The 27089-nt window shown below is 46.0% G+C and overlaps 2 protein-coding genes, 1 non-coding gene and 1 pseudogene across 6 annotated transcripts in view; 2 read left to right on the top strand and 2 right to left on the bottom strand.

The window, feature by feature from the left end:
* Positions 1–8266, top strand: part of FAM163A (family with sequence similarity 163 member A) — a 93962-nt gene extending 85696 nt beyond the window's left edge. For all 3 annotated transcript variants that reach the window (XM_043486225.1, XM_043486224.1, XM_043486223.1), the window contains exons 3-5: positions 3040–3060; positions 4042–4156; positions 4959–8266. In XM_043486225.1, the coding sequence (XP_043342160.1) occupies positions 4064–4156; positions 4959–5369 (504 nt within the window). In that variant the 5' untranslated portion in view covers positions 3040–3060; positions 4042–4063 and the 3' untranslated portion in view covers positions 5370–8266. The remainder of the gene's footprint in view (positions 1–3039; positions 3061–4041; positions 4157–4958) is intronic.
* Positions 8267–14293: 6027 nt separating this feature from the next.
* LOC122452682 lies at positions 14294–14400 on the top strand. The gene has a single exon (XR_006272830.1). It is a non-coding gene; the product is annotated as a U6 spliceosomal RNA (small nuclear RNA).
* Positions 14401–16751: 2351 nt separating this feature from the next.
* Positions 16752–16910, bottom strand: LOC122452674 (annotated as a pseudogene).
* Positions 16911–21062: 4152 nt separating this feature from the next.
* Positions 21063–27089, bottom strand: part of LOC122451878 (torsin-1A-interacting protein 2-like) — a 41982-nt gene continuing 35955 nt past the window's right edge. For both annotated transcript variants that reach the window (XM_043484929.1, XM_043484930.1), the window contains exon 5: positions 21063–26623. In XM_043484929.1, the coding sequence (XP_043340864.1) occupies positions 25863–26623 (761 nt within the window). In that variant the 3' untranslated portion in view covers positions 21063–25862. The remainder of the gene's footprint in view (positions 26624–27089) is intronic.

The raw sequence follows: 27089 nt of genomic DNA, 5'->3' as shown, positions 1-27089 counted from the left end.
GGCTCCCCTTTCCAGGCCACTTCTGCTTTGCAGCCTTCACAGTGCTGAAAGACGGAGGCCAGGCGTGGAGGCCAGAGAAGGAAGGGCGCTCTTCCTGTGTGGTTTCATAATTCCCTGCTTCCTAAAGCAGCCTGGGCATATCCTGGGAGACCAGGCCAAGACTTTCAGGAGAGTGGGCCACTGCTGCCTCCTCCAACCTCAGGTCGCTCGCTAGGCCTCTCTGTCTCTCTCTTTTGTTTTTTTTTTTTTTCTCCCAATTATTTTTATTAGTTGGAGGCTAATTACTTTACAATATTGTAGTGGTTTTTGCCATACATTGACATGAATCAGCCATGGATTTACATGTTTCCCCATCCTGAACCCCCCCTCTCCCACCTCCCTCCCCATCCCATCCCTCTGGGTCATCCCAGTGCACCAGCCTTGAGCACTTGTCTCATGCATCCAACCTGGACTGGTGATCTGTTTCCCTCTCTGTCTCTTGAGCCATCTCAGGGGTGAGCAGTCCAGTGAAGCAGGAGAAGGAGGAGTGATGTTGTTGTGATGGTGTATAAGTCCTCCCAAGGCTAAGGTTCACCTTTGCACCCCACCTCCCAACAAACGCCCCAGTGAACCCTGAAGCATGGCTCACCACACATTTCAGCAGTCAAACCAGTTTCCAACAAGGATGCTCTGACTGCAGATGAGACTTGAGTGGAGAGATACACTGCCCTCTGGTGGTCGATCAGGGTCATTACTGCCAGGCCTGTAAAAGAAACGCTATATGGGGAAGGATGTATATGAATGTGTTCGTCGCTCAGTTGTGTCGGATTCTGCGACCCTATAGCCTGAAGCCCGCCAGGCTCCTCTGTCCATGCACTTTTCCAGGCAAGAATACTGGAGTGGGTTGCCATGCCCTCCTCCAGGGGATCATCCCCAACCCAGGGATCTAACCCAGGTCTCCTGCATTGCAGGCACATTCTTTACCATCTGAGCCACCAGGAAAGCCCATATGGGGAAGTGATTACTTTTATTAAGTGCCTGCTGTGTGCCAGGCACTATGTATAATGCTGCAGGATAGGATAGAGTATAAGTTGCAACTCCTGACCCCAGAGGACTCATAATTTAGCGCAGGAGTCACGATGTTCCCACACGAAAGTTGACAAGCATTGCACCAAGATAGGATTTGAAAAGTGGCACCTGGAAAGGCATTACAGTAGAAGTGCGGAAAGAGAGATTGCATCATGATGAGGCAGTTGGGGAAGGCTTCTCAGAGCTTTGAAGGATGGGCAGAATTGAAACAGATGGAAAAAGTGAGAGATCATGGTCTCCCCTACTGAAACCCTTCAGGAGCCCCCATTTTCTCCATGGAGCTTAAATCCCATGTCCTTGCCTGCCTTCCAGCCTCTCCTGCTTCATGCCTACCCCCAGCCTTCCTGGATCCTTACGGTTCCTGAGAACTGTGTGTTACCCCTGTGTTCTTTCACACTCCTGAACTAGGCATTCTGCCCTCTGCACCTTGTCTGCAGGACAAGCCCCCATACAGCATTTGGAAGTCTGTTCATGGGACATAACGTGTTCTCTGGAACTTTTCCCCAAGTAGGTAGCTGTCCCCTCCTCTGTGTTCTCACAGCCCCTGGTCTGTGCATCTCTGATTCATAAAGTATATCAAGTATCTTTCTATCACTAGGCAATGCGTGTCTTAAGAATTGGGACTATCTGATGGGCAGAGGATTCCTGCAGAGCTGGGGGGAAGGGGGGACAATGGGCAGTGAGAAGGGAAAGATAAATTGGTGGTGAGCATGCAGGGAAGTTGGGGAAGGAAAAGTCACTGAAGCTCAGTCTAAATTAAGTCTGCACCCAGATAAATGTGTCCTGAAGGCAACGCAGTGCCAGGAAGGCTCTGGAATAAGAGGGGTGAAGGGCTGACTGTAGGTGATGTGAAGACAAAACCAGTGAAATCTTTTAGGAACCCATTGCACCAGTGCAAGTATGCGGTACACAGTCATAACTGGTGTGAAGAATAGAAGACTGGAAGAAACCACACAATTGGAGGATTTGAAAGTCTAGGCAGGGACTTCCCTGGTAGTCCAGTGGTTAAGAATCCAACGCAGGGGACACAGGTTCCATCCCTGGTTCAGGAAGATCCACATGCCACGGAGCAGCTAAGCTTCTGTGCCACAACTACTGAACTGAAACTCACATGCCTGGAGCCCATGCTCTGCAGTAAGAGAAGCCGTGTCAGCGAGAAGCCTGTGCACCCCTCACCGCAGCTAGAGAAAGCCCGTGCGCAGCAAAGAAGACCCAGCGCAGCTTAAAATAAACATTTATTTTTATTTGTTATTAAAATAAACCTTTAACGTTTATTTTAAAGATTAAAAATAAATGCTTATTTATCAACAAATAAACATTTTAAAAGAAGAAACTCTGGGCACCTAGGGGAATACGCCACAACCTTGTCAAACTCCAATGTGCAGATAATCACCCGGGGCCTTGTTAAAATACATGTTCTGACTCCTTTGGCCGGTGGAGAGGCCTGAGATGCTACGTATCTAACCAGCTCCCAGGTGCTGCCTGGACTGGTCCACAGACCACACTGTGAGCGTCTCTGAGTGAGCTGGAAGCAGTGCCGAGTGCCTGCCGGGCTCTAGGAGCACAGTGGTGAGGAGCAGATGGTGTCTCTGGGTGAGGAAAGGTGCCCCTTCCCCAGGTGAACACAGTGGGGCACATGACTTCCTGAGCAGCTGGTGTTCCAGTCCCTGCTTGCCCTTTGAGAGAGAGACAACCTATAAAACCCTCTGTGGCAGCTCCAGTAGAACCAGTAACTCAGAGGTCGGCAGAGGTTGGGGAGCCCACTGGAAGAGAGGGTAATGACTGTCATAACTGGGTTCAAGCTGCAAGCTGGAGACTCAGATCTGGGACCAGTGGGCCTGCTGATGACAGAGCACAAGATGGGAGAGCCAGGTGAGGTGAGGTGGGGCGCAGGGACTAATCTCCCCCTTGGGGCCTTTTCCAAGACGACGCTCTTCTAACACCATCTCCGTCTCTTTTGCTGTCTTGCAGGCCACCGTTCCCTTTATGAACGTAAGTGCTTGCCGTCATTCTGTCCTCGAGATGCCAAGCCTCCTCCTACCCTCCTGCTCCATTGGCACAGCCAGCCTTGGCCCCTGTGTGCCTCAGGGGGGTCGAGAATCTTCGTTCAGTGACCTGAAAGGGGAGTCAGCCTTCAGACAGCCTCACATCCAGAGCATGCCTCTGCCCCACCCAGCCCCCCTTAGCAGGACCCGTCTCCCCAGCCTCGCCCCAACCTTCCAGGAGCCAGAATGTGCCTGCTGGCTCCCTCTGAGCTCGCCTTGCCCTTGTTTCCCACAAGAGTTGGAAGAAGAGGAGAGATGCCACCCAAACGTGGGTTATTTGGAGCCAGGGCAGAACCAAGTAGAACTTCTGAGGCTCAGACCCCGTGCCTTCCACCTATGTCAAGGGCTCGGGCACCATGGGTGTTTGTGCCCCAGAGGGCGTAGTTAAGAGCCTGGCCACTGGGGGTGAACCAGGCTGGGTGGAATCTCGGCCAAATCAAGTAGAGCCTCAGCTCATTGTGAGTAAAGCAGGGATAATTAACAACTATCTTGAAAGGTGATTTTGAAGGTTCACGGAGATAACCAAGGGAGTGCTCAGCACAGTGCCTCACCTAAGTCCTCAGAAACAGAAGCTATTTATTCTCTGTGTCTTGGTCCCATGGGGTGGTGGGGGGGAAGGACCAAGGTCAGGGGTTGAGCATGATGTAGGGGGAGGGGAGAGGAGAATTAAAGCAGAAAGACAGCAAGAACCTTTGAAACTAGATGGAAACAGGGAGCAGAATTACACCCCCAGTCAGCTCTCTGCCGCCTCTCTTCCCTCCCACAGCTGTAAGTCCCCCAGGTTAGGCTGGCCTGGCGGCTCTGTCTGCAGGAAACTCCTGGCGTCCCAGTCCCCGGGGCCCTCCCTGCTCTCAGGTGCCCCCCTCCCCACCACGCCTCCAGCTGAGAAAGGTGAGCTGCCCTCACCTCTCCCCACACGTCTTTGCAGAGTTTGATGGGGCGTCGGGCGGATGACAGCGGGAACGGTTGTGATCACTGGCGGAATCCTAGCTACGGTCATCCTCCTCTGCATCATTGCCGTCCTGTGCTACTGTAGGCTCCAGGTCAGTGCCCGGGGCCCGGGGCCACAGGCCGCCAGCAAACCACCTCCCCGCCGTGGGGGCGACAAAGCCCCAAGCCCGGAAAGTGGGAGGCTTAAGTCGAGGGGGCTGGACCTTGCGGGGCGGTCAGAAGGGAGCTTTCCCTCACAGCCTGCACACTCTGGGCAGCCAAGAGAGTGAGCTAGGAAAGCACCAGGTCCTTATGTGGTGTCTCCCGCAGGTCTGAGATTTCAGGATTAGTGGGAAGGACACCGCTGTGGGGAAACTGAAAGCAGCTCCCAGCACCCCAGCCTGGGCTCAGTAGAATCTGCATGTCCCTCCCTCTCTGCCTCCCCACTTCTCTCAACCATGTGCGTGCTAAGTCACTTCAGTCGTGTCTGACTCTTTGCAACCCCATGGACTGTAGCCCACCAGGCTTCTCTGTCCATGGGATTCTCCAGGCAAGAATACTGGAGTGGGGTACCATTTCCTTCTCCAGGAGATCTTTCCCACCTAGCGATCGAACCCGCACCTCTTAAGTCTCCTGCATTGGCAGGTGGCTTCTTTACCCCTAGCGCCACCTGGGAAGCCTCTCAACAGCCACCTGGAGTTAATACACAGGAAGTAGGTGGAGGAAGTGAGAAGAACTGATCTTTCGGGGCCGGGAGGACTTCGCTATGGACTGTGGGCGCCTGGTGTTGACTTGTGTCTCCAGGGTTGACCAAGGGCCCCGTGCGGGGTCCTCGGCGGAGCAGGGGCGCGGGTGTCTGCGCATACCCAGAGCGGGGCACCCGCCCTCAGGCAGCCCTCCTCTCTCTCTCCCCAGTATTACTGCTGCAAGAAGGGCGGAGCGGAAGATGCAGACGAGGAAGAGGAGGAGGAGCACGACCTGCCCACACACCCCAGAGGCCCCGCCTGCAATGCCTGCAGCTCCCAGGCCCTGGACGGCCGAGGCAGCCTGGCGCCTGTCCCCGGCGAGCCCTGCGGCCAGCCGTGCAGGGTGGCGGCCGGCCACTGCACTGCCTGCTCCCCATACAGCTCCCCCTTCTACATACGGACGGCTGACATGGTGCCCAATGGGGGTGGAGGCGAGAGGCTCTCCTTTGCTCCCACCTACTACAAGGAGGGGGGACCCCCATCTCTCCAAGTGGCAGCGCCCCAGAGTTACCCGGTGACGTGGCCAGGCTCTGGGCGCGAGGCCTTCACCAATCCAAGGGCTATTAGTACAGACGTGTAACCCCTTTCACCTCCGATCCCCCCCAGCACTGCTGCCCTCCACCAGGATCATCAATGGGGACAGCAGATAACCCCTCCCACAGCCTGCAAGGACCTTCTGTTTTTCTGGCTCTCCTTGCCCCACAGTGGAAGGCTCACCCGGATTCAGGCTGTTGAGGGCATTGAGTACCAGGGCAGGGGCTGGCCCCATGGCCCAGAGGAAGGGGGCCTGACAGGTCGTATTGGCCGCCTGTCGGTTTCTCTGTTGGGACTTTCCTCTGGCCAGGCCAGCATGGCCACAGCCCTTGCACTTCCCTCTGTCCCCTGGCTTTGCCAGACTCTGAGGAGAGGAGCAGGAGCATCAGGGGCAGCTAAGCAAAGGCTCCGGAGGTCTCCCGAGACCTTGGGGGATGAAAGGAGAAAGTGGGGGGGGTGTGGCGAGGGCAAGGGGAGAGGCCAGACCTGAGGCCTTGGCAGAACTCGAGAAGGGTGGGGAAGGATTGAAGGGCTTTTTCGGGACTTGCTTGCCGCAATGAATCCAAGAGCTAGTTCACCATCTAGTTTTGTACTTCAGCTTCCTAGAGACTGCAGTCCCTGTAGCTGTTCCAACACAGATGTTACTTCCCGAACATGCTTGTATTTGCCCCCCATCCTCATGGAACATAGCGACTGGACTTTAAAGGCCATGGCATACGGTTATTCGCAGGGAATGCACCCAACATGGACGTCTAGCCTTGTCTCCCCACAAATCCTTTCTCTGCCTTGGGAACCAGCTGTCCCAGCTGTTGAAACTTTTCCAAGTTTTGTTACTAGAGTCTGAGTAGCTTAGTGAAGGAGAGCCTGCCGATGGTGTCTGGGGCCCTGGTCTGCCATGCTGAGTGTGGTGCCTCAGTGTGGCCCTGCAAGGACCTGTGCACTCCCAGGTGTATTCACACACACATCTGTCACCACCAAGTGTGTACACACTGGCCTGTCCCCACCTGGTGTGTGCACACACACACACGCCTGTTACCGCCAGGTGTATGCACACATACCATCACCACCAGCGCATACCAGGGCTCTGCCACCTTCAGGAACCACAGAGCAGAAGAGTGATGTGCCAACTAGAAAGAAAAGTCTGTCTTCAGACAGCGGGAGTGACAGGTGATCAGGGTGGCGGCCACGGCAGCCAGCTGGTGGTTACAGGAAGCGCCTGCGGAGTCTCCCATGAAACGACGCTGCCGCGTGGAAGCCCCTCCAGAGACCCGGTGTCCTACCTGGGCATCCAGCCGTGAGGCCACAGACCAGCACCCCGCCTTTCCACCAGGGACGGCAGCGCTGGCTCCAAGGATGGGGGCAGATTTGACTCGGCAAGCAGATTCCACACTGGCCACTATTCCCTCTGCTGACCCAACCCCTAGTCTCTGAACGAGGGCCTGTTTATTGCTGGGTCGCTCTGGCCCCAAGTCCAGATCCCAGATATAACTCAGCTGTGGCCTTATGCTGTTTGTGTGGCTGCATCTGATGAGTGTCCCAGTTGCCGTAAGGGGTGGCTGCCCACCCCCCTTTTAAGGGCATTAGTAACCCCCAGCCTCTCTTGAGTCATTGCAGTGTGTGGGACAAGAAGGGAGCAGGCCCCTTGCCTGGTTTTTGTTGAATTTTGATTTTTGCATCTGAGAAAGGGAGGGTGCAGCTGGGGGAGGAGTGAAGGGGAAGAGAATTTGCCACACCTTTGCATCCTTCTGGGCACTTGTCACCTTGCATCTCAATCTGAAATCAAGGCTCACTGGGTTGAGAGCCAGAGGAGCTGGGGTCTGGCCACACTTGGGTTACTCTGGGTCCTCTGAGGACTGATCCCTTATCTCCTCTGAGACCCCATTTCCTCCAGGGAAATGGGACTCGCCCAGATGGACTCTGAGGGCTCTTTAGTGCTCCAGGAAGCCAGGATTCCCTGAAAAGTCCTGCCAACCAGACCACTGTCTCTCTCGCCCCAGTCCTGGCAGGGGGCTGGATACACTTTCCAATTGCCTGATCCTGTGTGCACGGATGCATGTTGATGGATCCAAGACCACAGTACATTGCAGGATTAGCTGGTGAAACAATTTTAACATCAGAAAAAAGCCAACATGTTTGACTCTCCTACTGGGTGACTTCAAGTTCTCTGCTACTAGGAAGCAGCTCTCAGTGGGGGTAAGCAGCTCTGTCTCCGAGAGCCCGGAGGGACCAGCTTAGGGACAGTGGCTTTCACATCCCCATACCCATCCCACTGCCAGCCCTTCCTGGGTTAAGCACACCCGTTGACGTGAGCTGCTGGGCCTGGCCACCCTAGCTGCCTCCTGATGACCAGCCCCAGTGCCTTGCTGCCCTGGGATTCTACAGCTGCACAACCACATCAGGGGCTGTCCCTCCTTACCCCAAAAATTCCAGTACCTCCCACCTTCAGAGAAGTCAAGACCCAGTCAACTCTCACGTGCTTCTTGGCCCTCATCTATTGAGATCCCAGAGTGAAAAGCATCTCCGTACAGTCCCTCTCTCCTCCCAGAGCTTCCCCAGCCTCAATCAACCCACAAGTCAACATCTGAGTTTGGGGCGTTGGAGAGATGGTGGCCATGGCTCCCCCTGCCCCGACCGCCCCACACTGCTCCGGGCACAGCCTCGAGGTTGCCCGCCAGCCTCCGAGCAGCTGTGAGGACCTTGCCTGTGGAAGAGGAAGCTCACTCCACTCCACCGCACTGTACTTTTTAGCCGCTGAGTCTGTGCTCTGGGACACTGTTCGGACACTTTTCAAGCTGCACCCTAAAGAGGAAGCGGAGAGGCGGGGACCCCCTGCTCTCGCGGACGTTTCTCTCCACTGCTCCTGCTACAGAGTTCTTGTCCTGCATCTTTGATAACTTGGAGTCACAACCAAGCAAATGTCCAAAATAAAGGAGGAATTTGAAATAGAAACCCCCGCAGGGTCCTCCGTGCTTTACCTGGGGGAAGGGGCAGCGGGGCACAGATTGAAGAGTGAACGCCCCCTTCTCAGCGCCCAGAGTGTCCTTTCTCTGCACTGAGGTCTGCCAGCTTCCTCTCCCTTCTGGCTTCCCTCTGCCATGCCCCCCCCCCCCACCCCCCATCCCTTTTCTTGCCTCGATCAGAGCTTACTTCCAGGAGGGATGTGTCATGTGTTGGGAAAGGGGATTGAAGCCTGGCTGCTGCTGCCCCATGAGGTGGAAGGAGGCTTCGGCCAATGGTGGGGAGCCTCCCTGGGGAGCAGCCTGCCCCCCCAAGCCTCACTGTCCAGGCCCCTGGTGTCCCCCCTGTAGTTTGCCTTAAGTCCCTAACTCTGAGGCCTGAGGAGACCCTGACAACCTGAGGGGGGAAGGCCAGAGAGTCTGGGGACCCGCTCCTGAGCTCAGCAGGGATGGTGATATCAGGGGAGGCGAGCAGTGAGGACCAGAGAGCCAGGGCGGAGGTTCTGGGTGAAAGGGGGTGGTCCGGGAGGACGAGAGTGAAGCTGGATCTGTGCACGTGCCTGTGAATGTGTGTGAGAGAGAAAAAGAGAGACATCCATGCCTGGTCTCAGGACCAAACAGCCCGCGGGGCAGCGGGCAGCCTGGCCTGAGTCACGCAGCACCCAGGCCCCTGGAGTCAGGGTGCTCTGCCCCGGCAGGCCTTTGGCCCTCAGCCGGGGGGCAGTTGGCTACAGCTCTGTCACCAGCCGTCCCCTGGGAGCAAAAAGCCTGAGGCAAATCTCTCTCATCCCTGCACCCACCCCAGGCTCGAGCACCTCCTCCACTCCCCACAGAGCAGCCACACACACGCTCGCCCACCCCCAGCCTCTCCCCCAGCACCTCAGGCCACGGGGTGGACTTCTCTGCGTTTCAGTTTCCTCATCCATAAAATTGAGCTTGTGAGGCCTACCTTATTCCCTTGAAAAGTAAGTGAGCCTGGCACACACGGGAGCCATTGTCTTTAGAAGGATTTGGTGGGGACTCAAATCGGAGCTGTGAAGGCAGCTGGGATCGCTCAGGCATCGGGGTGAAAGGCTCCTCGGGGCTCATTTTCATCTCTGCTCCCCGCCAAGCTTCCTGCAGCCTCTCCTCCGTCGCCACCTCTCCCAGACACTGCCGGAACATCTCTCTGCCCATTACTGCCTCTCCCTTCATTTGGAACTTCCCTTCCCATAACTGCCTGTGACTCTTGGAGGGACCCAGGGTCCCATCAACCTGTGCTGTGCTGCGCTTAGTCACTCAGGCGTGTCCGACTCTTTGTGACCCCATGGACTGTAGCCCACCAGGCTCCTCTGTCCATAGGGATTCTCCCAGCAAGAAAACTGGAGTGGGTTACCATGCCCTCCTTCAGGGGATCTTCCCAACCCAGGGATCAAACTCAGTTCTCCCACTTTGCAGGCAGATTTACCACCTGAGCCACCAGGGAAGCCCAAGAATCCTGGAGGAGGTAGCCTATCCCTTCTCCAGGAGAACTTCCCGACCCAGGAATCGAACCAGGCTCTTCTGCGTTGCTGCTGCTGCTGCATTGCAGGCAGATTCTTTACCAGCTGAGCTACCTAGGAAGCCCCCATCAACCTAGGACTCACATTTTGGCCTCACATTTGCCCCAGTAAACTATACAATTAAGGGAGAGAATATTCATACAAACAAGAGTTCAGCTGTCAGCTGGGTTCTGTGCTTATTTCACTGGCTTCCAAGTTCAAGTCCAAGGCTTGGGTTCAAAAGTCAGGTCAGAAGGGGTCCAAGGGACCCCTCCAGCTCTCCCTCTTGAGCCTGGACTCCCCATATTGTCCATCCCTGGCCCTGCTGAGTCTCACCCGGAACCTGCTAGACATTCTGGCTTCTCTGTTGAGGAGTGGACGAAGGCCTCCAGATGTTGGTGGGGAGGTGAGGGTGGGAGAAAGAGTAGAGGGAGGGATCCCAACATCTGGCTGGGAGGGACAGGAATGCGCTTCTGTAGGACACCATCTGCACTGTCACAGAACTGTGGAACCAGAGGAGAATGGGACCTGCCCCATCCCTGCTGCCTCTCGCAGTGGGCTCTGCGGGACCCACCTTCACTCGGCTCTGAGTTCCCCTTCTTGCGTTCTGCCTAAACCCACAGAGAACAAAGGGAAATGATGGCTGAGCTCTATGACATAACCCGCAGGCCACGAAAGACTCTATTTCCCTGGCTAACCACTGTATCATCACTTCTACTCCCTCCTATCTGGGGGATGCGTGGGGGAGAATTCCTAAGAAATAAGATCAAAGTCCTCTTTCTCTATTTAGCTAACCCTGCTGTGCTCCTGTTCACCTGTTTTTGTCATAACACTTAAAGTGTGACTTTAGGGAAGTTTTTCATGTAATTCTAAGTTATTTGGGGAAATGTATCCACAGACTTGTTTCCACTTCAAAATGAGCTAAGGCAGCTTGAGTGGCACTAGGAGACTGAGATCGGGGAAATAAGACTCTGGGGCCTAACTGTACTAGTTCTGTAAAAGAGCATCAAACCATTCCCATGGCCTGCTTCCACATGCATCCTTAGAGGTGGGTGGCCAGTCAGATCCAGACAGCCACCAAGCACCACCCACCCACCTCCTCCCCGCCTGCCTTCATCCCTCCTCTGTGTCTTGCTGTGGATGCAAGTGGGGAAAGGCTTCATCAGGCCAGATCATATTGCCTCTGCCTTTCCTCCCTTTCCTTTTGCTTCAGTTCAGTTCAGTCACTCAGTCGTGTCCGACTCTGCGACCCCATGGACTACAGCATGCCAGGCTTCCCTGTTCATCACCAACTCCTGGAGCTTGCTCAAACTCATGTCCATCATTGGTGATGCAATCCAACCATCTCATCCTTTGTCGTCCCCTTCTCCTGCCTTCAATCTTTCCCAGCATCAGGGTCTTTTCCAATGAGTCAGTTCTTTGCATCAGGTGGCCAAAGTAAAGCAAAGATACATCCTTTGCATCAGGGGCTTACGATCCTGTACCTTTTATCTTTTCTTGGATGTGGCATGCAGGATCTTAGTTTCTTGCTCAGGAATCAAACCATCTCTCCCTGCAATGGAAGCAGAGTCCTAACCACTGGATCAATAGAGAAGTCCCTACAGGGTACTTTTAGATGGGAGGAAAGAGAGCCTATGAGTGTAAAAAAGTGAAAGTGTTAGATGCTCAGTCATGTCCAACTCTTTGTGACCAGGTGGACTATAACCCAACAGGCTCCTCTGTCCATGGAATTCTCCAGGCAAGAATACTGGAGTGGGTAACCATTCCCTTATCCAGGTAATCTTCCCAACCCAGGGATCAAACCCGGGTCTCCTACGTTGCAGGAAGATTCTTTATCATCTGAGCCACCAGGGAAGTAATGTTGACACTTTAATCATGAGTTCTGTTCTAGATCTAACTAAACAACTCAAGGTTAAACAGAAGCCTGACCCTCCTCACAAAGTTCTCTGAACTCTTAGCAAACATAGGACCCAACCAGGGAACAGGTCTTCTCCAGATAACCAGTCGGTGCTGTTACCTGCAATATCAGTGTAGTGAGGAGGCCATGACTCACTCCCCAGAGAGGGAGTCTCTTGAACTCCCCTTCTGACAGGAATCATGAGCAGGGCAGGGCCCTGGTGGAGGGTGGAAGGAGGGTGGAGAATGGCACCTCCACCTTCTAATCTCTAAAACGCAAGATCGTCAAAAGCAACCACGTGCAGGCTATGAAAAATCTCAACGTTCACCAAATCTGAAAGCATTGTCCAACAAACAAATTCAAATACATCCAGGAATAACACACTTCTCATGAATATTCTTAAGGATAATATTTTCTGCCTTTTAATCCAGTTGTTGGGCAGCCATGAACTCTTCCTGAAGCTTAGGAGCTGAACATCCATCCAGGGTCCCAGCCCTAAACATGGCAGAAGTCCCCCTTTCTCCAGCAAACTGCCGCCACAATCCTAGGTGAGCCTGCTTCCCAGGATGGTCCTTTTCCAAGGGTGATTGGTCTCTGGGGGATGATCTGCCCAGGTCTCCAGAAGAGCACTTGACTCCCCAGCTTCCTCTCCATCCTGTCGTGAAGCAACCCCCACCTCCTTCCCACACACACACCACCACTACCACCAGCAAGGAGCCCCAGCCGCAGCTTGGAGCTGGCAGGTAGGCAAGGCAGCCGTTTCCCTGAGCTCACGGGCTCCCAGGCCTGCTCCACCCAGTGGGCAGGACAGGTCCAGTCTTCAAGGGGTGAACGTCCAGAAACTGGGTGACTGGACATCCGAGATCACCTTCCCCTCCAAGTCTTCACATGGTGGAGATGACGACAGGGCCCAGCCAGCCCTGGCCATTGGCACCCGAGGCCCTGGAGGCCCATGGGGCTCCAATGCTGGCCTGCCTGCAGGTAGAGGCCAGGTCCAACACCCACGCCAACCCATCACAGTATCTATATATCCTCCTGGGCTGGGTTTTACCTTAGGCCAGAGATTTTCTTTCTACCCATTGGGAATTACATCCTTACTCCTAACAAAAGATCTTTCCCCTGAGAAGATCCATGTTCTGGGTCTAATCAAACCTCCTAAATTCATAACTGAGGCCTGACCCACCTCACAACATTTGAGTTCTTTCTGCAAACATGTAGGGCCCAACCAAGGAATCTAGAATGATCAGAAGACCTCAAACCCCAGACCCCTGCATAGAGATCAAGGGTCTCACCAGCCCCCTCACCCTCCCCTTCCTCTGCCTCCCTCCCGCCGCGTGTGGTCGCTTGTCTTCGCATCTGAGAAGGAGTCGTGAGCTGGTGCCAGTGAATGAGGAGGAACCCAAAAGAGAAAAACTAAGAATCGAGAATTTTCAAAGAGGGAAAAAAGTGGTAATATAAAATTTCAGACACTGGAAGAATACACAGACACACACACAGACACACAAAGAAAAATGGCTTCCTGTTGGAAGGGAGAGGGGAGTCAGTGAGATGAAGGCAGAACCAAAACTTTCCAATGTGTGCTCGCTTGGGCAGCACATATACTAAAATTGGAACAAAACTTTCCAATGTATGCACGTGCTAGGTTGCTTCAGTCATGACCCACTCTGTGTGACCCTATGGACTGTAGCCTTCCAGGCTCCTCTGTCCACGGAATTCTCCAGGCAAGAGTACTGGAGTGTGTTGTCATGCCTTCCTGCAGGGGATCTTCCTGATTCAGGAACCAAACCCGTGTCTTTTATGTCTCCTGCATTGGCAGGCAGGTTCTTTTCCACTAGCGTTACCTGGGAAGCTTCTTTCAGCATATACCTGGTTATATTATTTTCCTTTGGTGACTTTATATTTTGAAAAGTGTTTTCTCTCAGTTAAATTATACCAGACTGTGTCTGAGAACAGCAAGTACCCTCCAGGCAGTCATATGCAGGTACATACCAGGCTATGAGCAGAGCCCTTGGGGCAAGCCTGCTGAGGCCTGTGCTCAGATCTGAAGAGATGCCAAGTGGTCAGGAGTCTCTTCAGATGTTGCCGCGTTTGGACTCTCCCAGCTCTGGGGCTGGGTCACAGCTCGTGTGTGCCCACTCTCCACAGGCAAAAGGGACTTCTGTGCTACAAGTTTGGAGTAATTTTCTCTTCACAAGACCAGTGGGCAGAAGACTAAAGGGAAAAACACTGTCAACCCACATAGGTTCATATCAAATAAATATTTTTTGAATTGCTTTCTGTTGTGGTAAATTATCTATAACGTAAAATTTACAGTTTTAAACATTTCGAGGTATACAATTCAGTGGCGTTAGTTCAATAGTGGATTTATTTATTTGCCTACTTATCTGAGATATAATTGACATATAACATTGTATTAGTTTTAGGTATACAACATAATTTAATATCTATATATATTGCAAAATGATCACTGCAATAAATTTAATGTCCATTACCACATATGGTGACACATTTGTTGTTTCTTGTGATGAGATTTTAAGATCTGTTCTCTTAGCAACTTTCCCAAATGCAATACAGCAATTTTTAAAATACTTATTTGGTGCTCGCTTCGGCAGCACATATACTAAAATTGGAACGATACAGAGAAGATTAGCATGGCCCCTGCGCAAGGATGACACGCAAATTCGTGAAGCGTTCCATATTTTTAACTAATAAAAATAAATGGAAAAAAAAAAAATACTTATTTGGCTGCACTGGGTTTTCGTTGTGGCATGTGGGATCTAGCTGCCTGACCAGAGATTGAACCCGGGCCTCCTGCATTGGGAGCGCGGAGTCTTAGCCACTGGACCACCACGGTAGTCCTCAGTAATTTTTTAAAATAAATTTAATTTATTTAAATACATAATTATTAAATACATAATTATTGACTCGAAGAGTCAATACCATTGTGAGGATCAGAGTCCTAGGGATAGAGGGCAGTCAGAGCTCACATAATCACCCTCACCTCAATGTACTGTCAATGCAAATAATCAATAACCCATCTAAAAATAGAGGGGAGTTTTATTCAAGCCAAACTGAGAACTATAGCCCAGGAAACAGCTTCTCAGTAGCTCTGGGAATTACTCCAGAGAAGCATAGTTTTCAGCAGTTTTATATCTTATCAGAACAAAGAACATCAAACATGACAGGGGTGCATTCCTTCAAGTTAAAAAAAAAAAAAAAAAGACAGATTAGCACATCCAGTGAGTCAGTATGACCTTGGCGCCAGGAAGCGAGCCTTATCATCAAAGGAGTACTCACACTGATGTCCCAGGAAGGGGGGCATTTATCTCTGTCTTCAAAACAGACATTCTTTACTTCTGGACAGCACACCCTTTTCTTTAATGGTTAGAGCAGCTGTAAAATATACGTGTGATGGACCACAGACAGTATGTCCTAACTGGCATAAAGTTCAAGCCAAACCATGCACAAGCTGGAATGACTTCCTCAAAGCTCAATATGTGAAAATTTCTTCCATCAACCATTAGAAACCATCTGGCAGGGAGTACTTCCCTGGTGGTCCAGTGATTAAAAATCTGTGATTCCACTGCAGGGGACACAGATTTGATCCCTGTTTAGAGAACTAGGATCCCTCATGCTGTGTGGTACAGCAAAATAAAATACACATGCATGCTCTTTGGGTTTCCCTAGCAGTCCAGTGGTTAGGATTCCACACTTCCACTGCATGGGGTGCAGGTGGAAATGGAAACCCACTCCAGTATTCTTGCCTGGAAAATCCCATGGATGGAGGAGCCTGGTGGGCTACAGTCCACAGGGTCACAAAGAATTGGACACAACGGTGCAACTAACACACACATACACATAGGGAACTAAGGGGCTTCCCAGGTGGTGCAGGAGAAAGGATCCACCTACCAAGCAGAAAACGCAGGTTCAGTCCCTGGGTTGGGAAGATTCCCGGGAATGGCAAGCCACTCTCGTACTCTTGTCTGGGAAATCCCATAGACAGAGAAGTCCATGGGGTTACAAGGTTGGACACGACTTAGCAACTGAACTAAACCTTTAGGAGAATAACATTACATTCCTTTTAAGATAAACATCACTTATTAAAATGTAAATAATAGTGAGGAGATGTTAGTCAAAAGGTACAAACTTTCAGCGATAAGATGTAAGTTCTGGAAATCGAATACAGTATGGTGACTGTAGCTTATGCTGCGTTGTATACTTGAAATTTGCCAAAAGAGTAAATCTTGAGTGTTCTTAACACAAAAAAGGTGACTATGTAAGGTCATGAATATGTTAATTAATTTGATTGTGGTGATCATTTCACAATATACATATATCAAATTATCCTGTTGTACACTTGAAATATATATAATTTTATTTGTCAATTGTACCTCAGTAAACCTGGGAAAAATGTAAGTAATTCAAGGCAGGTAAGAGATTAGATATCGTAATTCTAATATTCTATCTTCCTATGATTATTTGGGGTACTATTAGTTAACAACCTAGTCTTTAAAAACTACATTTAATTTTTAGGTATGTAGTAGGGAACAACCTTTGTGTTCTCTTATAAGCTAGTCACTAAGGGGAGTTGCCTATAAGCTTAAATACACATAATGGTCCAACTCTGGGAACCTTGCCTCCCAGGTAATGAGCATTAAGCTAAAACAACTTTGTTTAGCTCAGAGGAATCATCCTGACCAGGTTCACATGTGAATGACTGCAGGGAGGAAGAAATCAACACATTCCCTCCAGAGGCTGATGGGAACCAGGAAGTGCGTGACTTTACGCCCTCCCTTTTTAGTATAAAAGAAGCCTGAGTTCTAACTCAGGTAAGATAGTTCTTTGCCATATGAGTTCCTTATCTTAGTCTGCTGGCTTCAGGAATAAAGTCACTGTTCCTTGCCCCAACAGCTTATCTCTCAGCTTATTGGCCTGTCATGCAGCTAGAAGTATGAAGTTGGATAACAGGTATTTATTTCCATTTAGGTCAAGAATCTTTTTTTTTTTTAGACTTACTAGGAATTTTTCACATCTTGTACAGATGTGTTAAAAATAAGATGTCAACTTTGCTACACTGAAGTATTATGGGAAGAAAATAATTCCAAAACTATATATAAAACAGCTAGGAATCAGATATAATAAAAGACAAAGTATATGATGAACAGAAGTACAATATAATACACTTGATCTTAGCCAAAAGGCCAAGAAGTGGTAGAAGTATGATATAAATGCTAACTAATATTAAATAATACTCATTTAGTAATACAAGGGGACTTTTGGTCATATGAAAAGAACTGTTAGTGGTTTTAACATCATGGTGGACTGATGGTGAACTCATCTGTGCTTCTGCTTCCTCTTGCTTTCTGAGAAATTTCTGAGGATTTCTGATCTCACTCAGGAAGCATTATGGTAAAAATCTGATTGAAGAAATATACATTGTATCTATGCTGGGTTTTTTGTGGGTTTTTTGTTTTTTGTTTTGTAATTGGAATGGCTAACTACTTGGTACTTCTGCCCCAGACTTTCATCACTAAATAAAACCCACTAAACTGTTGGCTATTCTAAAAGGTACTTTCCTTCTTTGTTTAAATTTGCTAATTCAGGCATGGAGTTTAAAGACAGCTCCATAGAAAGACTATTACCTCGAGTTCACATGGAGTAATTATTGAGGGTGATATTCTTTAATTAAAGAAAGAGGGAGAATAGTTTTTCTTCCTGTACCTACCAAGAATATAAATTTTTTTTAAAAAAATGGCACCAGCTCCTCTATTGTGGCTCCTGTGTATGTTTTTAGACGTTTACTTACTTGGCTGTGTTGGGTCGTTAGTTGCGGTAGGTGGGATCTTCCCTGGCAGTGTTCTGGGTTCTCTCTAGTCGTGGCATGGGGGCTCCAGAGCGCAAGAACTCAGTAGTTGTGGTGTGCTGGCTTAGCTGTCCCGTGGCATGTGGGATTCTGGTTCCCCAAACAGGGATTGAACCCATGTTCCCTGCATTGGAAAGCAGATTCTTAACCACTAGACCACCAGGGAAGTCCCAGCTCCTGTTCATTCTGATTGCTGCTGTATAAAATTTTCAAATCAAATGTAATTGTTGAAGTTTTTGTTACTTTTTCTCTAGTTTCCAGCAAACATATTGACATTCTTCTAAAAACCATTTGCTCTAGATTTTACCTGGGGAATATTCTACATGTGGCTTACCATCTCTGTGAAACTCATAAATAAATGAATGAAAAATTGATAAAATGGTCATGCAATATCACTGACAACAGACCAGGATGGCGATTTAGTAACCAGGAGTGTGTAGTTTTAGTTCATACTGTTCAGTAATGTGTCTGATGAGTAATTATAGCCCCACATCAAGTAATGAAACTACTGGCTATAATCAGAAAGATAGTGGGGCCTTTTTAAATTAACTTTCTCCAGACAAACTACATGGAATATAAGAAATTATGAAACTGACTTGCAGTACACTTATAAGATGCATTCAAACGAGATGTTTTCTTAAAAAGCTGCTTGAAACAAAGAATTACTGAATTTTGTGGATAACAATACCAATTTTGCAGGGCTTGCCTATTAGCTGTCTTGTTGATAATAACCAAACTGGTGGGCCTCACATGGGGCACTTGGTTCTAAGCACCCAGAAGCCTCTGCCTGACTGGATGCAGGACCCAGCAGGCCTGTGGCTTCAGCCCCACTTATCACTTTTTTTTTTTTTTTTACAATTTCTGATCCTCAAAGGTGCATCTGTTGTTCTTGAACCTGGCTTTGTGTTTTGTTTTCTAATTTTATTGACGGTAGAGTTGATTTATATTGTGTTAATTTCTGCTGTGTGGCAAAGTGATTCAGTTATATATACATTCTTCTTCATATTCTTTTCCATTATAGTTTATCACAGGATATTAAATATTGTTCCCTGTGCTATATAATAGGACTTTGTTCTTCATCTATCCCACATATAACAGCTTGCATCTGCTAACCCCAAACTCCCAATCCTCCCCTCCCCCATCCCCCTCCCCCTTGGCAACCACAATTCTGTATTCTATGTTTGTGAGTCTGTTTCTGTTTTTTAGATTATGTCATTTTATATTTTACAGGTAAGCATATGGTATTTGTCTTTCTCCATCTGATTTACTTAGCTTAGTATGATAATCTCTAGGTCCATCCATGTTTCTGCAAATGATGCTTCATTCTTTTCTACGGCTGAGTAATACTCCATTGTATATATCTACCACATCTGCTCTATCCATTTACCTGTTAACTGACATTTAGGTTCTTTCCAAGTCTTGGCTATTGTGAATAGTGCGGCTATGAACATAGGGGTCCATGTGTCTTTTTGATTTAGTTTTGTCTGGGTATATGCCCAGGAGTGGGATTGCAGGATCATACAGCACCAACTTACATTCTCACGAACAGTGTAGGAGGGTTCCCTTTTTGACCACACCCTCTGCAGCATTTGTTATTTGTAGACTTTTTAAATGATGACCATTCTGACTGGTGGGAAGTGGTACCTCATTAAATTGTTAACGTTTGCATGTCTCTAATAATTAGCAATGATGATGGCTCTGTTTTTTTTTTTAAGTTCCCTTGAATTTATTTCATCTATTATTGTTACATATTCAGAGTTACAAAAAGGTGTTAAAGTGAGAACTTAAAATGGCATCTTTGGTGTTATAATAAAAGGCATTACCAAGTTGAGGGTTCATTTTAAGTACTGGTTTGTATATCAGAAAATTAGAGATCTCCTAAAAGGTGTCCAGCTACAAGTCAAAATAAGTAATTTGTGTCTCATTTGTAGTATCTGTGTGTATGAAGGCCTTCTGCAGGCCCTAAATTCATATATCATGTGGGTGGATTCCTCAGTAAAGAGTACCCTGCACATATATGAAACAGGATTTGTTCCCTTTTCTTAAAGTAGCTAAGGACTTCAGTAGCTAAGTTCCTTCCCTAGTTTAGCTCAATGGAGTTACTTGTAAAAGAAAAAAATATTCAATGACACATGTTAAAAATGATAAGGCAGACTTCATTCAGGATGTTAATGCTGGTCTAGAGACCACTGCAATGGGATGTTACAGTGTGGAGACAGAACTGGGTTCAACTCCAAATACATCTTGCGCAAGAAGCAATTTAGAGCCAAGGAGCAGGGATAGAAAACAACTGAGAGGAAACACCAGGGATAACAGGGGTTCTGACTAAACTGACTTATCAGAATTCTAGCTGAAGGCAGGCCAGGGTGATAAGACATCACCAAGGGCAGGGGTCCCCAACCTCCAGGCCGCAGACCCGTACCTCCTGTCAGATCAGTGGTGGTATTAGATAAGAAATAAAGTGCACAATAAATGTAATGTGCTTGACCCATCCCCAAACCATCTCCCCACCCATTGTCTGTGGAAAAACTGTCTTCCCTGGAATCAGTCCCTGGTGCCAAAAAAGGTTGCAGACCGCTAAGGGATGCTGAAGGATGAGGAACCAGGTTAGATATTGAGGGTGGAGGGTCAGTTTAACACTGAAACACTTTCAGTTTAACACTGAAAGATGTTAAACTGGGATTCTTGTGAAAACGTTATTTTCTGAAGTACACAGATAGGCCTAAGAAGATATTCAGGAACCTGACTAAAGTTTGGGCAAGCAAAGAATCACTGTCAGCTTCTGTATCAAATATACCATGATCCAGAATGCAACTTCAGACTTCATTTTTATAGTATACTGTTTAAAATTAATTTCCACAGTAACCAAATAATTCACAGCACCTCTTTTCCTTATTAAACAATTTTCACAGCACTGAAGCCTGTCTGTTCCAATGTATTTGGAGAAATATGTTAACATCCTCTAGTGGTGAGTTTATGAATAAGAATAAAAAAATCATGTTGCTGGAAACCCACTGTGGCTATTTGGAGAACCATATGCTCTCTACCTTCAGGCTTGACTTATCCTTTGACTTTAGCCCATTCCATGGAAAGCTCTTATTTTAAGACATGCTGATTCCCAAGAGTTTCTATTATTCTGAACTGCAAGAATAAATCTCAGATTTTCAAAACTCAGTTCACCCAACCCCAACACACTGAAAGATGTCTGCCCTTAAGAGTAACACAATTCCCAATCAGCACACCTAGGTTAGGAGCAGTTCCCAGAGGTCTGCTTATTAAGGCAAGTCCTGTTTCTCTCCTACTCAAGAAAGCCTTGTTAAGTAAAAACAGCACATGCAGAATGCCCAATGAGGCCAGTAACTGATGGCCAAGTGCCACCTGACATTCACAGAATTCTTTGGCTCTTGAACTTACTACCAAATGAGGGCAGTTTCCCTTCCCATCATCAATGACAATACACCCATTTCTATAAACTTGCTATTTTGAGAAACAGAATCAATAATTAGTCAATAAACAAAAATTAAGGAGATTTATTTTTGGTAAAACCACGTAACTAGTTTGAATAAGGCACATTTGTCAACATCTATGAGAAACAAATGCAAACACAATCATGGTTACATAAGGAAGGGGAAATACGCAGAATTTTGACATTAATATGGGCAAAGCCCATTTATGTTTGTTAAGTAGAAAAAAAAGCAAAATGCAGTTGTTTGAAGGTCAATGTGTGCTTCTTTTATGACAGGGATGACAAACTGATTTTAATCTCCTGTAATCTGACCAACCAGAACCAACTGCCTGAAGCTTTGGGCTGAGAAGGCAGAGGCCAGTGTGGGCACAGGAACAAGGATCTGACTGCTGTGGGCGGGGGTGCCAAGCGTCACATCTTCCTACCTACTCAGCCCGCTGCTTCCCAAGTCCAAAATGTTCTTTCTGGTTCAGGTGACTGCTCTTAGCCAAGGACAAATTTAGTTTAAGAGCCTCAATAAGGAAAAGTGGGAGAGCATTTCTCAGTATAGGAACCAATCTACGGATTTTTAAAGCCATCAAAACAAACTGAAGTAAACAGAGCATGTAACCTTGGGAAGAAAGGCATTGAAGACTAAATTATTTGTATCTTTACCAATTATTTACAGATTACGGGATACTAGTTGTGTTCTCAGGCCATTTAGACAAGGCTAGTGCTCTTAACTAGTTAGTAAATTTTTAAAACCAGTCGAGGAGCACTGCCATATACAGATCTGATAGGGCAGTATTTTGGAAATAAGTTTCAATAGCCCAGTCTCTGAATAAGGCAAATTTAGGCCCCCCATCATCAGCTACTTTAAGCCTAAACCCTAAAACTTAACATAATAGGAATAAGGGATATCTTAAATTAAGTCACCTGGAAAACTGTTTCACACAGATATTTTTAGTTAGTTCTCTCTAGAATTGGTAATATCTTCTTTGTAAATGCATTATTCAAAACAAGTATTCCCCATGTGACTCACAAGCCTCAGTATTTCATAAACTCATAGAACCCTTAGAAATATTTTAAAATAATCATTTCATCATATTTCTATGGACTATAGTATTTGTAATCATTAACAATAATCATAATACACATATAAAGACAAATATCAACAGTCCCATTGAGCAAGTGATATAGTGTCCCAGGTATTTTAATTTTGGAAAAACACAAACAGAAAACAGAACCACTATGACTTTTCAATAAATAAATTTCAAAGTGAAATATATTATGCTCAGATTGACAAAATATTAAAATGAAGATTAGTATTTAACTACAAATTCAACAATGACAAATAGATTAAAAACGGCTTTTATAAAATGATATAGAGAAGGCTTTATAAAGATGTCTTACTTTTACAATTATTTATTTCCAGATGATAAAAATAAGGTGTCAGGTTCCTATTTGGAAGTCCTTCTTTATCAATAAACTGTATATAGATATAAGATTTATTCCCATTAAATGATAATCAGATATAATGATTATATCTTCTGCTTAGGTTTTGAAGTACTAGACACCTGATTATGCTGCATAAAAACTGGTCAGATGTAGGCAAACACAGTCCCAGTGAAGACCACCTCACTGAATTACCACTTTCATATGCTGAATTCACTGTAGTTTTAACACCAGTGCTCCTTATGCTTCCTATATACATCAAACAATTAAAAACTGTGAAAGGGACCAAACCACCTCAGCAGCTAACACTGTTTACCTGGGTCTTCACCTGGAGGATGGTGGGTCACAGGCCTGCTGAACCTTACTCACCACATAAGCTTGGCAGGTTTCAGATGAAATTTATTTAAATTACTTAGTTGATTTAAAAATTCAAAATAGAAACAACAGCATTGCTACCTTTGGTTTTATGAATCCTCTAGAACTTCACTGCTAACCCTTGGGAACTGGGAAACTCAAAATTTACCCCATGGGGAAAGACACTTAAGTCTAGAGATGGTCTATAGTTCTACCAGTTGCTTTCAGAACTCTGGTATCACTCAAAGAAGTGACTTACATTAATGTATAACATAATGAGAATTTTCTGTGATAATAATTAAATGGCGATGCTTGGATATCATGCATGGTTATCGTATGCCCACAAGTCATTGTTTGAAGTCAGACAAACTATCTATTACAGTAATGAAAGCTGAACATAAAAGAAAATTTGGAAACTTGAAAAATGTAAAAAAAAAAAAAAAAGGTACAACTGAATAGAAATTAACTTGAGTACATTATATAATAGATTTTATTTGTACATTTAAAAAATAAAGTTTTATGCTTTAAGAATAATCATTTTATTCATGAGAAGACCCAGAGCTAACATACTGCTTCTTTTAAAAATGATTTTTGAAATAGTGGCCAGAAAACTGACAACAGTTTCAGTACTTATACATTGGAGGAGACTTTTTTAACGACGTGAGTGAATGAATGAAAGTCGCTCAGTCGTGTCTGACTCTTTGCGATCCCGTGGACTATACAGTCCATGGAATTCTCCAGGCCAGAATACTGGAGTGGGTAGCCGTTCCCTTCTCCAGGAGATGTTCCCAACCCATAGATAAAACCCAGGTCTCCCGCATTGCAGGTGGATTCTTTACCAGCTGAGCCACCAGGGAAGCCGTTTTTAACAGACCAAAGAGTTAAAAAAAAAAAAGTGACATTTGGAAATGTTTTTCTAAATTATACTGAAAGGAAACGAGGAAACACCATAGTCAACTGAATGAAGAAACGATCTCTGTCTATGATCTGAGTCACTGTTGTCATGTGCATACTCCACACTGGTTCTTTATAGATCCCAGGTAGCACAGGTCAGCAGGCATCAGTTCTGCAAGGCACCACTGGTTTTGTGTGATGTAATGCTAGCATCTGAGATCTAGAAATATTGAAAAAAAATTGAATATGGTATATAGATTTTCCTTTCATTTCTACTGATTTTATACTGTATTGATATTGATCTTATATACACTATGTTTTAACTTTTTGTTCAGGAAGGTCTCGCCTCAAATCTAGCAGAAGAGTCCTTCCCCAAGGCCCCAGTGAAAACAGTACCTTTAGGTATGTGGCCCTACACTCCGCTAAGCACAGTGTCAGGTCTTGGTTAGAACAAACTTTTATGTTTTTCCTGTGACAAACACTGTCAATGGCTTCTTCCTCCCATATCTTTATTATCTCTCTATAGGCATCAATAAAGACCCCTATATCTTCTTACTGTTCTTGAAAATCCTTCCACCCTTTAGTCACTGGACTTTAAAGGTCAAAACTTAGCTGAAATATTCTAGGTTCATGGCAATAGTTCCTAGGTATGCCATGTAATGGGTTAGATCCTTCACTTGGTCAAGATCATTTTACTAAAGTTTCTGCTTTAGGGGTTGAAATACAAATCAATAATCACTATCTCCATAAACACTGTTCTAGAGCTTTCTTACAATCACAGAACATGATCCAACAATTAACACTAGCTGTTAAAACCTCTTAGAATCTACCTACCATTTCTACTTCCTCTCACTAAGTATAATAGCTTCTGCATTTTTCTAATTGTTAACCTACTAGTACTTCTAACTAGAAGGTCAAGAAATGAGCTGCATTATATAATGTCCCATCACTGTACAATAAGCAAACAGTACGGTAAAGTTATGCCAATGCACCCAATATAAAACCTACTATTCAAGTGGTTGTTAAAATCAGTTCTGCACAAAGCATTCAGACTCATCTTAGACAATACAGAATTCCGTCAGGAGAGACAGAAATGCTGAGTAACAAATCAACAAAAGCATAGAAATATGCTAGTAAATACTAGTTTACACATTCTGCTATTCATCTGTAGGTCTTTATATTCTTCATAAATAGCATGTCTCTATGATAAACTTGTACTTCATCTTCTACCTACTCATGAGTTTTAATTCATTTCTTTCTACCCATTTCCTATCTTCTAAGCTGTCTTTTCCCTTAATCAGTGATTTTCAAACTTATCAGCAGAACTCTTTATTCCAATTAAATCTTATGTAGGATCTCAATATGTAAAATGGCAAAAGCAGAACTTCTCTGATACAAAAGGGAGAGGGGCCAGTAGACAGCTTGGAAATCACTGCTCTATATCAGAAAAATTGAAGCAAAGATACAGCCAGTTGCAATTTATTCATTTGCAATGATTATAAACAGTTCCCCCATCGTTTCCAATTTTTAAGAACATTTCTTGAGCACAGGCTGCTTTTTCCTTAGAGTTCATTAACGGAAGAAAAACATAGGGCCTTACATATAGTATTTAGGTAAATAAGTATTTGAATTCTTTTGTCCTTTTTCATACTATTCAAAAGTGCAAAAAAGCATAAGATGTAGTCCTGCAACTAGGTTATTAAAATGAGTTTTTAAAATATTTAACATGTAATAGAAAATTTTTAAAAATTTTAACTGCTTTATAATTGTAATTACTTTAATCTGAGTCCAAATACTATCCAAAAGGCTCCTCAGAGTCTCAAGAAAACAAAAATCACTCTGTAGTTACTGTGAGATTATCTTCCCACTTAATCATTCTGTCGCTCTATTTTTGGACTGGAAAAAATTCCTCAGTTGTATATACCTGATTCACTTGAAAGGCAAGGAAAGAAAGTCAGGTCAACTTTTAGCTTTGCCAAGCTTAGATTAGAAAGATTTTACAGGATGTAAAAAATGAAAATTTCTTTTCTAAAATAAGCTTGTTTGTGCTTTCCAGGCATTTCCCCACATTCATCAACCTCCTTCCACACACAAAGACTTTTCAACTGACTTTTTAATAATCCCATGCCGATCATAACCACCTCTGTGCTTAGCTTATACAAAGCAGCCCCATTCTTCTATGCTCCTCACTGGCTGGACGGGCAGCACCAGGTGGGAAATACGGCTCCACAGCCCACTCAATTTGTCTGAATCCATTTGGTTGAAGGAGCTGGGAGTGTTAGAGTTGGTAAACCTCGCCCAGAGAAAATCTCGCACTTTCTCTTCGGTTTCCCTTGGGCTGACGCTTGCTTCTAATGTTTCCTCCTCCAGTAGAACGGTCAGGACCAGGGCCACATCTTTAAAGGCAGCGTTCTCATAGTCACAATACTTGTAGAAGATCAAGGTGGAGCCTGCAGGAAGGGATTCAAAGCGATGGACCACAGCTGCCTTCTGGCCCTTCTCAAATCCAGAGCTCAGTTCCATGTCAACTAAATGCTTGACCTGATCACTGTCCTGCAGGGTTTTCCCAGCCCCATCAATCTGAATGGCAGAGACCTTCTGGGCAGATGTGTAGGCATCCGCAACATAATGGCTGAGGCACTTCAGGGTCTCTCTTCCCTCTCGGGCTGCTGTGAATATGATGGTGGCTGGCTCACTGGGGTGTGAAGTGTTGAGGTGCTTCTGGAGAAATTTACGTGCTCTCTGCCACAGAAAGGAACTCTGGCCTGGAAACTTATCCTTCAGTTGGCTAAAATGAACCAAGAAAGCCTCCAATGCTGGATTTTTGGGGACTTGCTGGGCTGGAGACGAATAGTAGCTATTAACAGAACTTAGCAAAACTATGGTAAGAATCAGGAAGCCAAGAAAGATGGAGCCTGTCAGAGAAAAAGAAAATAAAAGACAAAATTAGAGAATGAGTCAGAAATAAAGCCTGTGGCAAACTAAAAAGAGGCAAGGACACTGTCAGATTTTACTGGATGTGTTGTGTTTCTTTTGCTTAAACCCTTATAATTTTTAGCTGTTAAAATCTACCGGAAATACTTCTTAAAATTATTTAAAGATAATACTTCTAAAAATACTTCTAAAATTATTTAAAGATATAATATCTTTGTTAAAAGGTAAAATCTAATTTATATATTTTTTGCTATATCTAATGATGTGATTTAGAAATGAACTATCAGCATATTCTTCTATCAATACCTTCTGAAAAGTATCTACTACCTACAAGCCATTTTTTCCTAAATGGTCAAAATGTAAAAAAGCCACTTCAAAAGTTAATACTTTCTCACTGAAAAGGCAGCTTTAATAGGAAGCTATATTGAATATCTTTTAATAGCCTAT

Source organism: Cervus canadensis, chromosome 13 (assembly GCF_019320065.1).
Source record: "Cervus canadensis isolate Bull #8, Minnesota chromosome 13, ASM1932006v1, whole genome shotgun sequence".
Classification (NCBI taxonomy): domain Eukaryota; kingdom Metazoa; phylum Chordata; class Mammalia; order Artiodactyla; family Cervidae; genus Cervus; species Cervus canadensis.
Note: the sequence above shows the minus strand (reverse complement) of the source record. Positions and strands in the feature narration are given on the sequence as shown.